The sequence below is a fragment of the Phalaenopsis equestris genome, unplaced genomic scaffold (genome assembly GCF_001263595.1).
Source record: "Phalaenopsis equestris unplaced genomic scaffold, ASM126359v1 Scaffold000066, whole genome shotgun sequence".
Classification (NCBI taxonomy): domain Eukaryota; kingdom Viridiplantae; phylum Streptophyta; class Magnoliopsida; order Asparagales; family Orchidaceae; genus Phalaenopsis; species Phalaenopsis equestris.
In genome coordinates, this window is record NW_018164508.1 from 87,555 (window position 1) to 104,312 (window position 16,758).

Here is a 16,758-nt window from a genome sequence, read left to right on the forward strand (position 1 = left end):
ATAACCATATGTATACTTACGTAGTATCCCAATATATATATATATATATATATATATATATATATATGTTAAAAATAGATCAGGCCACTAGAGCATGTGAGCGAACATGATTTCAAATTCCCAAATATGTTTCTCACAAAAGTATCAACTTACGAGGTTTGGACTTAGTAGCACTTATTTCTTCCTTCAAACATGATATACACTTGAGTAAAAGAATCCCATAAAAAAATTATGTTGAAGTTGCAATATAACTATTATCTTGAAAAAACTCGGCCAAAACCCAGGTTTAAAATAAACTTGGAGTTCTAATTTCCCGTCTAGAGAGGATTTATTGCTTCAACTTGTGAGCATCAACTGCTTTCACATACAAGATAGCTTTTAAGCTAATGAACCAATTGAGATCATTTTTATTTTCTATTTTCATAAATAAACTCCCGAAAGCAATCATAAGCTTGCCATTTAAAATGCTAGGAATTAACAGTCCTTCTTTCAAAGCACCATTTTTTATTGTCTTCTCCACAGAAATCCTAACCCCACCCAACTTGAAATGGAACCGCATCATTACGTCCTTGTGAGCCCTAAGAATCAGAACAACCTCATTATTATTAACGTAATTTACTGTCTCTTCTATTTGCGAACCTTCACAGCCGAGCAACCAATTAATGTCAACACCCTTTCAAAGATTATAGAAGAGTAATTAAAGGGGATCTTATCATCCCTTCATTATGATCAATTATTGCATGCGATGAGATTTTGGGCACTAGAGGTGACCAAGGATTTGAGGCAAAAAATGGTGTCGATATCATCAGACTCATTGTCGATGTCGATGACAATCAAATTGGCATCGAGATAGATAGGAGGGACAAGGACGATGGGTATAAGAATGTGGTATTGTTTAGATTTGTATTTTATTTTAAGAGGTCTAATTATAAATAGGAAATATAGAAGAAGTCTAGAAATTATTTGTAAAAGGATTGAAAGGCTCTATATAAGCCCAACTCATGAAAGAAGGAAATAAGATTTTCACCAAAGTATTCATTTCTTCATGGTATCAGGGCCCAACCAAAGCAACCAGCCATCGTCGTCGAGATTGGCATGGTGATTGGTGCCTGCAACCACGACTGGGAGTGTACCTTCCTTCTACTTCATCATCGCAAAACAGACACGACTGGGAAGACAACATCCAGATCGCGGCTTGTTGGGAAGGCTACGGCGAGTTCGCAGCTCTTTAGGAAGGCATCGGCGCGATCGCAACTCACTGGGAAGGCAATGACGCAATCGCGTCACTAGGAATGCAACGAAGGGATATGGGAAGGCAACAAGTGGATCGCGACCCTCTAAGAAGGCAATCAATGAATTGCGGCTCTTTGCGAAGGTAACGACGCCATCGCGACTCACTGGGAAGGCGACGAAGAGACCGCATCTTTCTGGGAAGGCAACCAATGGAATGTTGCGTGAACACTAGTGATAAGGTAGCGATTGCAGCGATCTGGGAAGTTGAAGATGCGCTCGGGCGTGCCCTAGGAATGAACCTATGACACCTTCTGCTGCTGGATCGTCGTAGAGTGTTTTCAGTGGCTTGGTGTAGGGCAAAGGTATAGTCCACGTGAAATCAGAACAGTGGAGGAGAGAGCATTGATTCTGCATGTGTGAGAGCCGACAAAAGCTGAAGAATAGTTAAATTGAGGATGTCAGGAGGGAGATAGTGCGGGAGGTAAAGGTTTGGAGCTTCGGGGGAAGAAAAATCCTGAAGTCCTGAAAGTCTTGGTCAAGCTCATAAAGGGAGCTAGCGTCTCGACAGGAACTGCTGCATCAGCACGTGCTCCTACACAATCTCCCTCATGTGGATCTAAAACTTGATGGACCAACCACATATCTAAGTTGGTTACGTCAGTCGAGAATGCTCTAGTAGGGAAAAGACTAGAGAGATATCTGATGAGGATCAATCCAAAGAGTGAAAATGATGAGAAAGAAGAGTAAAGAACCACATATGCATTGCTTTACAATGAATACTCATCTCGATGACGCCATGGATTGCCTCATTAGAGAATGACCTTATAAATATGAGTGACATCTGGGTTAAGTTGACGAAATCTATGATGGAGTTGAGAACCACATGAGGGTGTTTCAAATTCAACAAGAGAAAGAGGCAGTGATTTAGAGTGATAGATCGATTCAAGAGTACTACAAAGATCTGGAGTGACTTTGATCACTTTTCACCAATATCGAGCTGCGGTGATACGGGGTCAGGGGATTTTTGCACATATGAGGACTATGCAGCTTCTGGCTCATCTAAACTTGACATTTGATCAAAGGAGATCAGTCCTCCAAGCTCAGGCAACGATTCTTTCATTTTATAAGACCATCACAGTGATGATACAGGAGGAGAGTCGTATGAGGCTGCACTCTGAGTAGAGTGGACTTCCAGTTATACAATCTATTTTGGCTGCCTCAAGCTTAGGTATGACAGGTACCCAAGGGGAGACCCTCATGTGCTAAAACTATGAAGATGTGGGACACTGAGCAAGGCGTGTCTAAAGCCACCCAATGAAAGAGAGACAGGTGGACGTGGACAGACTAGAGGATGTTATTGTAATCGTAGGGGCCAAGGGGTAAAAGAGGGGGCTATCGGGCAAATCTGATGATAGCAGAAAATGAGGGAAAAAAAGGGTGGATTATTATCGATGAAAATCACGAGTTACTGGAGATGTTGAAAAGGAAGCTGAAAGCGACAGGTGATATAACTGAGAATGCATTTATCTTATCACCATCCAAGAGGAATACTGTTAGCTATGCTCACTCAGCCAAAAGTACTCGTGATACACATGCTTTTGCCTATATATAAACCATAAGATCACCAAAATGAATAGTAGATTCTGATGCATCTCAATATGTGACAGGTATCGCTAGTGATTTCTCTTCTTATACTCATCTAGCGATTCCATAAAACATTCAGACCGCTGATGGTACAACACAACCAATGATTGGTAAAGGTACAATGAGATGTACAAATTATATAATTTTGTCTAATGTTTTGCATGTTCCTTCATTTCCAGTAAATTTTATATCCATTAGTGTTATTATACTCTAACTAAAATGTGTTATTTCAAAAAATTATTTCATTTGATATTCCAAAGGTGATCATTCAAGAGAAGGGGACTGGTCAGAGGCGTGGGATTAACACGTAGAATAGTGAACTCTGGTATTTGGATAGAGAGGAGATGAACTCAGTCTTGACATTCATGATTTAGAATGCTGGAGCAGATGGATCTGAGAAGAGTTTGTATGCGTTGCTGCTACATTATAGACGCATGAAACACTCTTCATTTAATCTATTGAGCCGTTTGTATTCCTCCTTATATTAAAAGATAGATAAACAGGAACTTGTGTCTGATGCTTGTGAGTTTGGTAAGCATACCAGAAAATCTTATGTTATTTTTGGTAATATGAGTTCTTATGTTTTTATTTGGTGCATTTGAATCTATGGAGACATTGTTCTAGAACTTGATGAATTATTACAGATATTTTGTGACTTTCATTCTTTGTTTTTTTGTATTGCTTGATTATATTTGAATAGAAACAAAATTGATGTGTTTATCTTTAAAGGCTTTCACAGGACGATTCAGACTCAAAATGATGCAGTAGTGAAGGTATTGAGGCCTGATAATGAGACATTGTATACCAAAAAGTTGTTTACGGAATACTTGTTAGCTTAATGAATACAACACTAAACTACATGTTCATACACACTGACACAAAACAGAATAACATAGAGAAAGAATAGACATCTTCTAAAAGTAGGTCAAAGCATGATGATCACGATAAATGTCTCAAAACACTGTAGAGCAAAAATTTTAAGTAGCTCAATTGATCAACAGAATGCCCTCAAGAGTATTGAATTGGAAGTCTTCTTGTTAGATGTTGAAAGAACATGTAGAAAAAAAGATAATAGTAGGATCCTCTTATTGAAGGTTTTTTGTTGTAAATGTTTTGTGAAAGACAACAAACCATCGGTAGGGAAGCTGGATCCTAAAGTTGTGAAGTGTGTTTTCGTGGATTATTCTGCTACTTAGAAGGGTTATGTTTGTTGGAGTCCAATAGAGAAGAGTCAGTCTATGAGCATGGATGTATCCTTTAGAGAGCTCGAACCGTACTACACTCTGGAGGTGACCTTACCCTTTGGTGACTCCTTAGAAACCGGAGGTATGATGAGAGGGAGAGTAGTGATGGTCAGAGATTGGTACATGTGGGAACGATGTCTTGTCCTGTTGTGTGGGAAGGATCGACCGAGAAAAAGTCAGAACATGAGCCTGAAGGTTGGAAGGAAGACATACATGATTAAGAATGATGGAGCAGAAGGATTTGACAAAAGTTTGTATGCGTTGTTGCTACATTATAGACGCATGAAACACTCTTCATTTAATCTATTAAGTAGTTTGTATTCCTCCTTATATGAAAAGATAGATAAATAGAAATTTGTGTCTGATGCTTGTGAGTTTGGTAAGCATACCTGAAAATCTTATGTTATTTTTGGTAATAGGAGTTCTTATGTTTTTATTTGGTGCATTCAGATCTATGGATACATTGTTCTAGAACTTGGATGAATTATTATAGATATTTTGTGACTTTCATTCGTTGTTTTTCTTGTATTACTTGATTATATCTGAATAGAAACAAAATCGATGTGTTTATCCTTAAAGGTTTTCACAGGACGATTCAGACTCAAAATGATGCAGTAGTGAAGGTATTGAGGCCTGATAATGAGACATTGTATACCAAAAAGTTGTTTACGGAATACTTGTTAGCTTAATGAATACAACACTAAACTACATGTTCATACACACTAAACAAAACAGAATAACATAGAGAAAGAATAGACACCTTGTAGAGATAGCTCAAAACATAATGATCACGATGAATGTCCCAAAACACTTGTGGGGCAAAAAATTTTAAGTAGCTCAATTGATCAACAAAATGCCCTCGAGAGTATTGAATTGGAAGTCTTCTTGTCAAATGTTGAAAGAAGATGTAGAAAGAATAATAATAGTGGAATCCTCTTATTGTAGGTTTTTAGTTGTGTATGTTTTGTGAAGGACAACAAACAATCGGTAACGAAACTGGATCCTAAAGTTGTGAAGTGTGTTTTCGTGGATTATTCTGCTACTTAGAATGGGTATGTTTGTTGGAGTCCAAAAGAGAGGAGACGGTTTGTGAGCATGGATGTATCCTTTAGAGAGCTCGAACTGTACTACACTCTGGAGGTGACATTACCCTTTGGTGACTCCTCAGAAACCGGAGGTTTGATGAGAGAGAGAGTAGTGATGGCCAGAGATTGGTACGTGTGGGAACGATATCTTGTCCTGTTGTGTGGGAAGGATTGACCAAGAAAAAGTCGGAAAATGAGCCTGATGGTTGGAAGGATTCAAGCTCAAAGAAAGTTGAGAATGTATACAAAAAAGAGGAGGCAAAAGGAGAGAATATGCATGCAGTGCCACTCGTGACATCAAGTCTCTTATTCTGGTCTACCCCGACTCCTGAGACACCTACACATTCCACTTCAGAATCTGATTATCTAGGTAATATGATTCCTCTCATTTCTCCTTCCACTGTCATGGCTTTAAGAAGGATCTCTCACAGCAATGTGGGTCATTCTCCTAATTGTTTTCGTTTCTCACATGACATTGCTTAGTTTATCTCATACACGTAGACCAGAGCAGATAGTCTTGTTTCGAAAAATATATATATTAGATCTCAAAGAAACATGCATACTGAGATGCAAGTATGTAGTCTCTTCAATTGATCAGAAGATCAAGCTGAGTGCAAAAGCAAAAGAATCAATTGATCGTGAGAGATAGCAAAGATTAGTAGGTCATCCGATCTATCTGAGTCGCACGCATCCCAACATCTCATTTGCAGTAATATGATTCCTCTCATTTCTCCTTCCACTGTCATACCCCAACATCTCATTTGCAATGAGCATGGTGAGCCGCTATCTGCATGATTTAATGAAGGGTCTTATGAACGCAGTGTATCATATTCTGAGGTACCTGAAGAGTGCACCAAAAAAGAGGTTTATCTTCAGGAAGAATGGACATGTAGACATTGAGGGATATTGTGATGTTGACTGAGCGAGTTTTGTAGATGAAAAGATCTACCTCAAGACACGACATGTTTGTAGGGGACAACCTGATCTCGTAGAAGAGCAAGAAACAAACTGTAGTAGCAAGGTCAACAGCAAAGGCTGAGTATAAGGGCATAGCCTTAGGAGTTGTCAAGATGATGTGATTGAGAGCCTTGTTGGTTGAGCTCAAGGGGGATCAATGAACTAAAATAAATTTGTCGTGTGACAATTAGTCAGCAATCAACATTGCCAACAACCCAGTGCAGCACGATAAAACCAAACATCGGAAATTGATATATTCTTCATCAAGGAAAAGTTACTGGAGCTAAGTCATGTAGCCACTGGAGAGCAAGTGGTTGATTGTCGCACTAAAGAACTTAGTTCATTAGATTTGTCTAGATTATGTGACAAGATGGGCTTAGTGAATATCTTTGTCCATCTTGAGGGAGAGTGTTGAGATTTGTATCTTATTTTGAGGGGTCTAAATATATAAAAGAAGTCTAGGGTTATTGGTAAAAAAATTGTAAGACTCTATAGAAGTCCAACTCATGAAGGAAATAAGATTTTTAACAAAGTATTCATTCTTCCAGTATATTTTTAATAGAAAGTAAACCTATTTTTAAAATAGTGGGGACACATTAAACTTGTCTTTAATGTTTGTAAAAAAAATACATTTGTTTTTAAATATAACATCTAAATATAAGTAAACAAAAGTACTTTTACATTTGTTTTTAAAAATAACATCAAAATACAAGTAAACAATATTTTTCTCTTTTTAACTACTTAAAAAACAAAAAAAAACCAAAATTAGGCCTACACTTTTTATTATTATAGAAAAAAATAAAATAAAATTAGTTTCAAACTTAAAATACATATCAATTGAAATAAATAATGTTAGACATTGAATAATGAGGGTCACATACATATGTCGGCGCTGCCTATATGCACACTTGTAATGAACTCAGAGTATATGTCGAAAATCATATTTTGATATGTACAAGGTTTTTTGAATAATGCTAACTCCTCAAGATGTAACATCCAACATCCTCTTCTTTCTTCGATTTTCATGACATTTCCGTATCATTCCTTTTCAATTTTTTTCTTTTTGGGAATGTTGAATATGTAAGCACAAATTTGATGTAGTTGGGATTCAATCCCATGACCTTAGCAACAACTTCAATTATTCTAATGTGTCTCCTTTAACTAGAGAAAATACCATCAAATTTCAAAATGACGAGCATTTTAATATGATGTCCACATCAAATTAGTAAGTAGTCATGAACCACCCTATTACATTGACTATCATCTTCCAAGTCAAAGCAAGGGTGTGGGACTTTCTTCAACCTAGTTCTAAAATAATACCTTGAGTCTATATCTTATAAAATGATGTCCACATCCAATTAGTAAGTAGTCATGAACCACCCTAGTACCTTGACTATCATGTTCCAAGTCAAAGCAAAGGTGTGGGACTTTCTTCAACCTAGTTCTAAAATAATACCTCCCGAGTCTACATCTTATAAAATGATGTAATTTCTCTTCAACACATGATTTGGCATCCAAGAATATTACAATGCCTAGAAATGAAAGTGGGATGAACTTCTGAAATGCATACTATTTATTACTGATTCAATCAACCGATAAAAAAAGACTTTATTGCTAAATTTCCTTACAAACTCCATCCCTCTTGCCAACGTGTAAAATCTTATTGATGGCTGATTCTACCATCCCAAGTTAATGCTTTCTCCTTGGTTCTTCGGATCACCAAGCTTTTGACTCATTTGTCACTATTTTCTAACAAATTGGCCATAGCTATAGGACATCACAGCGGTTGTGGTGGCCATAATAATGGAGGCTGAATTGATGATGGATATAGTCATGGAGGAATATCCCAGTTACCTTCTTGTTATTGCGGCTGCACTAATTAGCCTCCTTCTGGAATCAAACTAGCTCCATTTAATGGGTTTACACCTAGAATTCATCATGACAACTTTATTTGCCAAATGTTTTGCTCAAAACTGTGGGATACACTATCTGACACTGCCAATTTTCCTGGTTCAAGTCTTATTATATTCTTTTCTTTGTCATCACCAATCAAAATTGGCCTTTGTCGTGAATGAATAGAAGTAAGCTTTCCTTAAATATGATCTTGTTGAAGTCACGAATATGTAGCAACCACTAGAGTACATCATTCATCAAGGGGTGAGTAGAATATGCAAACTGAGCAAGATCATATGTGAATATAATTCAGCCCTCAGGCTTGGTTTTATCAAATGCCCTGGCTGAGTTGGCCTTCAAAATAGTATAATAGATATCTTCATCCTCCTAAAGTATAATTACTATGGTTCTAAAAGTAAATAGAACAAGGAAACTAAAGTAAAACATCGCCTACAGAAGTGTTTTTTAACTAAGATCTAGGCCAATCCAATAAATTTTTTGAGAATAGAATTTGCTTACAACAAGGAGTTCCCCTATCTCTCAAGAAAAGCATTCCAGTATTCTTAAAGAAACTGATAGGTTACAAGTTGAGAATCAGAAGCTAACAAACAAAGAAGAAATGCATGGAAATGTCACTCAATTTTAATGGCTGGTTTGAAAATTAATCTATCACCAAACCACCTGCCTCTTTTATTTTAGAGGTTGTGTAACTCAACACATGCAAAGCCTAAACAAGAATAATGAGAAGCTATTCTACATATTTTCAGACATATCAAGACGTCTCCCAGAGAACATTTGTTATACAAAAAAAATGAGCAGCTTAATGTAAAATCTTTCTTTAATGATAACTAGTTGGGTTCAATGATGAAAGAAATCCATATTTGAGTATTTTATCTTTGCAGGAGGCAATGTGGCCACATGGAAGAGCAAGAAATAAATATTGGTGGCTAGATGAAGTGCTGAGATAGAATTCAAATCCATGAAACAATCTAAAGTGTAAGAAGACGGGGGCTATGGCCTTTCCAAGAGACTATAGCTTTCCAAATGCACAACCCACAGTATTAAACTATGGTAATCATGCTTCTATCTGTATTGCTAGTATTCCTATGTTTCATGAAAGAAGCACAACTATCACTTCATTCAAGAGGTGGTGCTTTCAAAGAAGATTGCTACTCATATTTACATCTCAAAGCCAATGGAAAATATATGTACTGAGGTTTTGGATCCACTTCAATTTTCCAAGCTATGTAATAAGTCTGTAAACTAATTGGTATAAATGTTACAATTTAAGGAGGTTGTTGGAAAGTGCAACATTTGAAAATAATATTATTAGAAAATGCTGATTAGTAGTAGATAAATTTTTGTATGTTCTTTGTATTTCACAATCGATAGTGTCACCTTCTTACCTTCCTTTTGTATTCTCCAAATATGCTCATACTTTTGTATGTTCTTTGTATTTCACAATCGATAGTGTCACCTTCTTACCTTCCTTTTGTATTATAGTCACTATCAATGAACAATAACATTAATATTTCCCCCTCTAATAGCTTGAAAAGAATTTTCAAAGGCAAAGGCATGCTAAACAAAATTTAACTCAAGATGGGTCATAGTTTTTAATAACTTAACAACAGATTATGAACCCAAAGGCACTATGTAGCTCTTGAAAGCATCATGATCGACGAGAGGGAGATGTAAACTACCATTGTTTGCTGTTGGAACACATTCCTTCCATCTAAAGAATTCAAAGGTGAGGATGTTTCTCAAAATCACTAAACCTAACGCGATCTTTACATTTATTATAAAATCTATAAAAATTTCATCGTTCTTGCCAAAAAATAGATATCACCCTCAATTTTTTAACATCGTTGACTTAGCATTCAAATGAATTAAAATCACCATAAAAAGAATTCACTTGATCCTACAAAAGATTATCTCCATGCAGCAAAAGGTTGGAGAAAATTTCCTATAATCATGCTCAAGCAGATCACCCTTCAAATTAGGTGAATTTCTATCAAGGAAAAGAAAAGTTGTAACCCATGATAAAGTTTGTTAAGTCAACATCCTCAGATTTTCCCACATTCCATCCTTGTAGGAAAAAACTATTTAAATTATTTATAATGGGGACAAGGCAACTATTTTCTACTAAAAATGATAAATTTTTACCTGAAGGAAAATACAGGGACGATTGAAGCCATCCAAGTCCATTCATAAAAGGTTTCAATCTAGTTAAACAAAGGAGCGAAAATACAAAAACTCACAATGATAACTTTTATCGTAACCTTCTCAATGAAAAAGGTAAGAAGATGGAATAATAAGTATAATTTTAGTCTAAGTAAAAAAATATATATAAAAATAGAATGTTTCAACTTATGGCCAAAGGCATTATTAGAATAAGACTTAGAATCATCCAAAGTTAAGACAATGCTAGAAGAAACTTCCATGCACACTTTCAACTTTATAGCTCTAGTACTCACCCCTCAATTGGATTCGCTGCCTGCTACAATTATACCCTAACGTTGGCAATATCTTTGTGACTTGGTCCCTATAGCTTTATCATAATGTTATTGAAGATCTAACGCCAGCTTTTCTACTAACTTCATCATTTGTTTGTTTCGCTAACAGATTTTAGCATTGGTTAACGACTCAGCTCCCACTCATCTTGTAGCTTCGCTACTTGCCTGTCATGCAGCTCTGTTGTTTTCCCTTTTGCAAGTTCATTAATTGGTTTCACTGTTTGCCCCACTAAAAACTTCATCATCAAGTTTTTAGCTTCGGTTATTGACTTAGCTCTCACTCATCTTGTAGCTTCACTACTAACCCGTCATGCTGCTCGTTTGCTTTCCCTTTTGCAAGTTCATTAATTGGTTTCACTGCTTGCCCCACTAACAACTTCCTCATCTGCCTTAGGGCAGCTTTGCCTTATGCATTTTGCAGCTCATTCCTCAATGGGCTTAGCAACTTATTCCACTCATAGTTTTGATTCTAGCTTCACAATCAATTCAGTTGCTTGCTCCGTTTTCAACTTTGTCACATGCTTCTTCATTTTATGGCCATTTGCAGCACTAGTGCTATTTTTTTTCGAAAAAATCATCGCTAGAAATTTATCCAATCTCATCGCTTGCTTCTCCACAGCATTTGAAATCTAACCCTTTATCAGAAAAAGCATTATCAAAGTTATTAAGTGGCAAGCTCAATCATCCACCTCAACTGCGCAGCAACATCTAAAAACCTCCCTCTGATGAGAAAAAATCTAATCAAAGCTCATGTGTCAGTATCAATAAAATCCACCTCCCATGAGGGCATTTGAAAACTTCCAACAAGGCATCCAATGGATCGATGATGTAGAATTTACAGATCCCCCGAGGTAGAATCTCAGTCATCCCATATCCATAAAAATATTCCAAGTGTCTCTTCTTTTTTATCAGGGAAAACTCTTTGCTCCCATATCTTTATAACTTAGCAAAGAGTTCCCTCCTATTAGCATGGTTCCTAAATCGGTCATGATAAAAAAAAACAAATAAATAAATCTAGAAAAGCAAGCAGAGAAGTCTTCCACCATGCTCTGGGCATGAACACCCATAAATCCATGCATGTACTTGACGGTAAGTTCTTTCTAAAGGATCAAACCCATTGCAACAAAAACAAATATGAGGCATCTAAAAAAGATCGCCAACCAAAATGGCGACCAATCCTTAGCCCAGCAAATGTACCGCAATAAAACCACTAAGAAAAATCACAATAAGATCGAACGCCAGCATGATACTGTACATAGAAACTAAAACTCCAATATAACCTGCTTTATTTAGGAATTTATAGCGGTCTACTCCTCAAAATTGTCCTTTCACAAAAATCACTTTTAGCGAACATTTACCCCCCGAGTCAAACAAAAACCATTCAAAAAATGAACAGATTTAGAGACCACTTCAACATTTTCAATTTTGTCGGCGATATCATATCAATCAACAACTAAACACAACTAATTAAGCTAATTAAAAGCTAAACGGGTATAAACAGAGCGATGGAAGCTACCTCTAGGAATCGCGCCTCCTGCTCCAAATGCTTCAGCTCGGCCAAGATCCTGTGCTTTCCCCTCGTGTCCGCGGACGTCGGAGGGTTCATATCGATCGCCGCCGCCGCCGTCGACAACGCGGCCTTCGTCCCCTCTCCATTCGCCTGCATCCCAGCCTCCCCAGATCACTGACTTTTCTACCTCGAACCCGCCGGCTACCACAAGTTGTGCACACGAAATCCAGATTCCCCTAGAACGGTAAGGGAAACGATCATACTCAGAGAGAGAGAGAGAGAGAGAGAGTTTGAAGTTCGATGAGCCTGGAGAAGCTTTATTTAAAAACGAGGAGGTGAGGCGGCCAAAAGCAAGAGACGCAACGAGCAAAACGACGAAAATGGGTAAAAGCAGCTTCCTACCGCTGCTCTTCGTTCAAAAACTGTTTCTGCAGTTGTTTCTCGTGTCCATCGCAATCATAAACCTTAGAAATAATTTATGGAATTTGTTTCATCGAAGAACATTGTGCTCTTAAGCGATGCTCAAGTTTGGATTTGACGAGCAATCATGAACCTTTGAAATAATTTTGTAGAAGCAATCTTTTTGTTCACCCAAACAAAAAATCTTTTTTTTTTGAAAACCTATAAAATGCAACTGCCATAAGTCAATTTATGCGTGCACTCATAAAATTATGAAGCAGTTATAGTTGTATCTTAAAGTTTTCATATAAATTATTTTTTTCCTAAGCAAAAGAAAAAAAAAAATCAAATGTAGCTTTCTTTTAATATTGATATATTCTTTAAAAAAATGATTCCAATCATGCACGAATCCCAAAGCTTTTTGAGCAAGAGTTTGCTTAAAATATGAATTTATAATAATTAGAGATCCAATTTCAACAAATACTTGAACTGAGTGTCTCGACAAGAAAAACTCAATAATGCTAAACTTGGTCATACCCATGTTGAATCAAGCCTAAATCAAACCATGTAAGCACAATATGAGCATTTGGATGGTCCATTTAATAGTCAAATGGATTCCAAATTTGACAAATTTATAGTTAAATCATGCATCTTATTGAGTCGAATCCAACGGGCCCTAGACCACTTGATTCTGACATCATTAAGGTACTCAAATACTCTTAGAACTGCATATGATCAAATAGATCTATATATGCCATCTGATGAAGCAAGCCAGATTCATGTAGTATTTATAAAGAATGTCACTCACAAAATCTATCACCTCCCTTCAAGAAGGGGGGGGCTTGGGACTAAACCTTGACTTGGAGGAGAAGGCCAAAGGGAGATCCAAGCTCTTGAAGATTCTTGAGCTCTACCACATCTACATTGCTGTCAACAAGCTCCACCACAGTCGAACCACCGCAAATCGAGCTCCACCATAACCAAACCACCTCCGTCAAGTTCCACCACTGCCAGGCCAACCAGGCGCCACCGTTAGGCCACTTAGCAACCGTCATCAAGCGACCTCACTCAACCATCGTCGTTGAGCCATTCAATCGATGTTGTTTTCGGGCCGCCCATTCGTTGGCCACCCGACCTCCACTGTTGGACCATCATTACCCGGTGGTCATCGTCCGTTGACCACTACTGCCTGACAGTTGTCGGCTCTGCCATGTCTTATAGGTCATTGTCATTGTCGTATTTGTTTTTAATGCTAGCACCATTGCTAGTGCCACCACTACCTTCTAACTATTGCCACCATTGGATCATCACTATTATTGTCGCCAAACGGATATTGTTTGAGCGCCCCCACTTTCCTGACATATTACACCCCTCTTTTAGCAAAAGTCATGTCGATTGCGTAACATTGCTTTTGGCCAGTTAAGGATCGACAATGTCTTATAACCTATATTAACATAGTGAAATCATTTTAACTGAGCAAGACCATGTGATTTTTTCCCTTTCCGAGTTTTTCACTTACAAACTCTTACTATCTTTTCTGTAAATTTCATCTTATATGTGTGTTTGATGGATATCAATATATCGCCACGAATTTATATAGACACAATCGCTTAGCATTGTCTATGTGAAAGATAATGCCATCATCGAAGAATTTATAAAACTTTTGAAATAGCCAACATACGTAATACTCACAACAATAGAGCATTATCTTCTAGCATCTACCACTCTAAGAGGCAATTACGAATTCAAGGACGTTAAACATCTGCTTCTTTACTCCATAAAGATAATGCCATCATCGAAGAATTTATAAAACTTGTGAAATAGCCAACATACGTAATACTCACAACAACAGAGCATTATCTTCTAGCATCTACCACTCTAAGGGGCAATTACGAATTCAAGGAAGTTAAACATCTGCTTCTTTACTCCACCTAATTGAACGAACCGAAGACGAACTCATTGACGAACCGAACACGAACTGTTTACGAACAATGAGTTTTTTTGACAGCCCTATGTGCAATCAATGATTGAGTTACAAAGTAGTAAAATTGAGTAAGCCAAATTCGAAATCCAAAAATATGGAGACCATACTTTTATTAAAATGATCCAAAATAAAAATATAATTTGATTTAATCAGTTTTATTTTGAGTAAATTAAAATTTTAAATTAAGCCTAAAATCATTAAACATCAATTTTATATTTTACAAAAATTATGTTGTGTGCTCAATTTTAATTTTTTTTTTTATATCAATTTAAATCTATAATTCTAATACCATTCGGTTTTTGGTTTATTTGCTTTAATGAAGATCGCAATTGATTTAAAATTCTAAAATTGAATTTTTGTAATTTAAGATAGTCTTATAATTGAATTGAATTAGCCAAAAGAGTGTGGCTTGATTTAGTTTTATATATATATATATATATATGATTTAATTTTTGATCAAATAATATTCACTTCTAGTTGATTAATATTATGTGGTCACGACTATGGGTGTAAACGAGCCGAACACGAGTGAGCTTGGGCTAAGCACATTTTTCAGGTCGTTAAAAAGTAATGGTTCATGTTCAATTAGTTTATATTTTGAACAAAAAAAAAAATTATTCGTGCTCGATTCATTTGTCGAGCTGTTTACAAACAAAAAGCTATTCTGACAACCCTAATCATACATACAGTTGTTGGGGTGTAAATGAGCCAAGTTTGAGTGAGTCCAAGCTCAGTTTGTCAAGAGCTATCATTATTCGTATTCGGCTCGTTTATATATTTAGCTCAAAAAATTTGTTCGTGTTTTGCTCGTTCTTGAGCTAGCCCAGGCTCAATTTGTTAAGAAATATTATTGTTACTGTTCGGCTCGTTTATATATTAAGCTCAAAATATTTGTCGTGCATAGCTTCTTTTGCATATCAAGTCGAACACGAGTTGTTCACAAACAATAAGTTTTTTTTGAGAACTCGAGCCACACGACTGAAGGATGTTAAGGGAAGGGCAAGTTTTAAATATTATTATTTATATTAAAATATTTATTTAAATTGAATTTAATATATTTTTATTCTATTTTTAGTTAGTAATTTTAATTGATTATAAACCTTTGTAGCATTGCATTCAATTAAATTGTGTGTGTGTCTGTGTGTGTGTGCGCGCGCGCGCGCGTGTGTGTATTTATGTTGTTATAGCCAACACAAATAACAAAAATCAAAAGACCTAAGTTTGCAAATGATTCTCGCATCCAAAAATTTTAATTCTTAAGCTAATAGCTTACTTTCTTAGGAAGCAGCTATTGCCTTTCAAACCAAACTTTATGACATAATTGTGCTAAGACATGCGAATCTTAATGTTGTTGGAAATAAAAAGGCTCGAGCTTACACCACAAAGAAAAAAATCAACATGTAATAACCATGACCAAATATTAACCACACATATATAACCAATAATAATTGATTGATCTCACTTTTTGTTGAGGTCTACTCTTTCTTCCTTAGAAGCATAGGATCTAACCATAGGATTTTTCTGTTGACTATCCTAGAGGATTAATGATGGAGCCCTACCTCATTAGAAATTCTAAACACTTCTTTATTTTTCTTGAAGATCCACATGTTTGGTTTTGATCTCTAGCACTTAGTAGGTTGAAACAAGCATGGGGCAGCTCAAGTGGAGTCCCTATAAGACAATTTGGCTATAGGGTTAACCCAAGGTAGTGTGGTCTTTGGCAGTCTACAATTCAAACAAAATTGTAAATCAAAAAGTTTACTTTCCAAAGTTAAAAAGTTTTTGTTACCTATCCCCGACAACAGCGTCAAAAACTTGACCTGACCTGCAATTACGTGTATTTTTAATCTCCAAAATATTGTCAAAAACTTGACCAAAATTATATTCAGCAATTAGTATGAATAAATGAAATGATATGAAAAATAAATAACAAAATGTCACACTAGTGGCACTACGCAATTATACGTATCATTTTAAGTCATATATAATTTTCCTTATAAACCAGTATCGCTCCAACGAGGATAGTTGGACTATTTAAATTGGCTTGCTAACTCAAAAGCAAATTTTATTTAATTTGCAAATTTAAATAAATAATGGTTAAGACTAAATTAAGCAAATAAAAACAACTATATTTAATAGTTTAATAAAAGTAGTTCTAACAAGTTTGAATAATATGTAAAGATAATACAAGTTTGAATAATATGTAAAGATCTTTTCCCTTGCAATGAGATATTAATTTATGTAGGATTTGAATGACTAAAAATATGATGATGTATTGTGACAAATAAGAGCAATC

At 36.2% G+C, this 16,758-nt stretch overlaps 1 protein-coding gene across 4 annotated transcripts in view; it reads right to left on the reverse strand.

The window, feature by feature from the left end:
• The window catches only part of LOC110019656 (guanine nucleotide-binding protein subunit gamma 1-like), a 19,974-nt gene extending 7,334 nt beyond the window's left edge, over positions 1–12,640 (reverse strand). For 2 of the 4 annotated variants that reach the window (XM_020717417.1, XM_020717416.1), the window contains exon 1: positions 12,086–12,474. In XM_020717417.1, coding sequence (XP_020573076.1) covers positions 12,086–12,235 — 150 coding nt within the window. In that variant the 5' untranslated portion in view covers positions 12,236–12,474. The other 2 variants (XM_020717415.1, XM_020717414.1) reach the window with 2 other exon arrangements.
• Between the last annotated feature and the right edge of the window lie 4,118 nt (positions 12,641–16,758).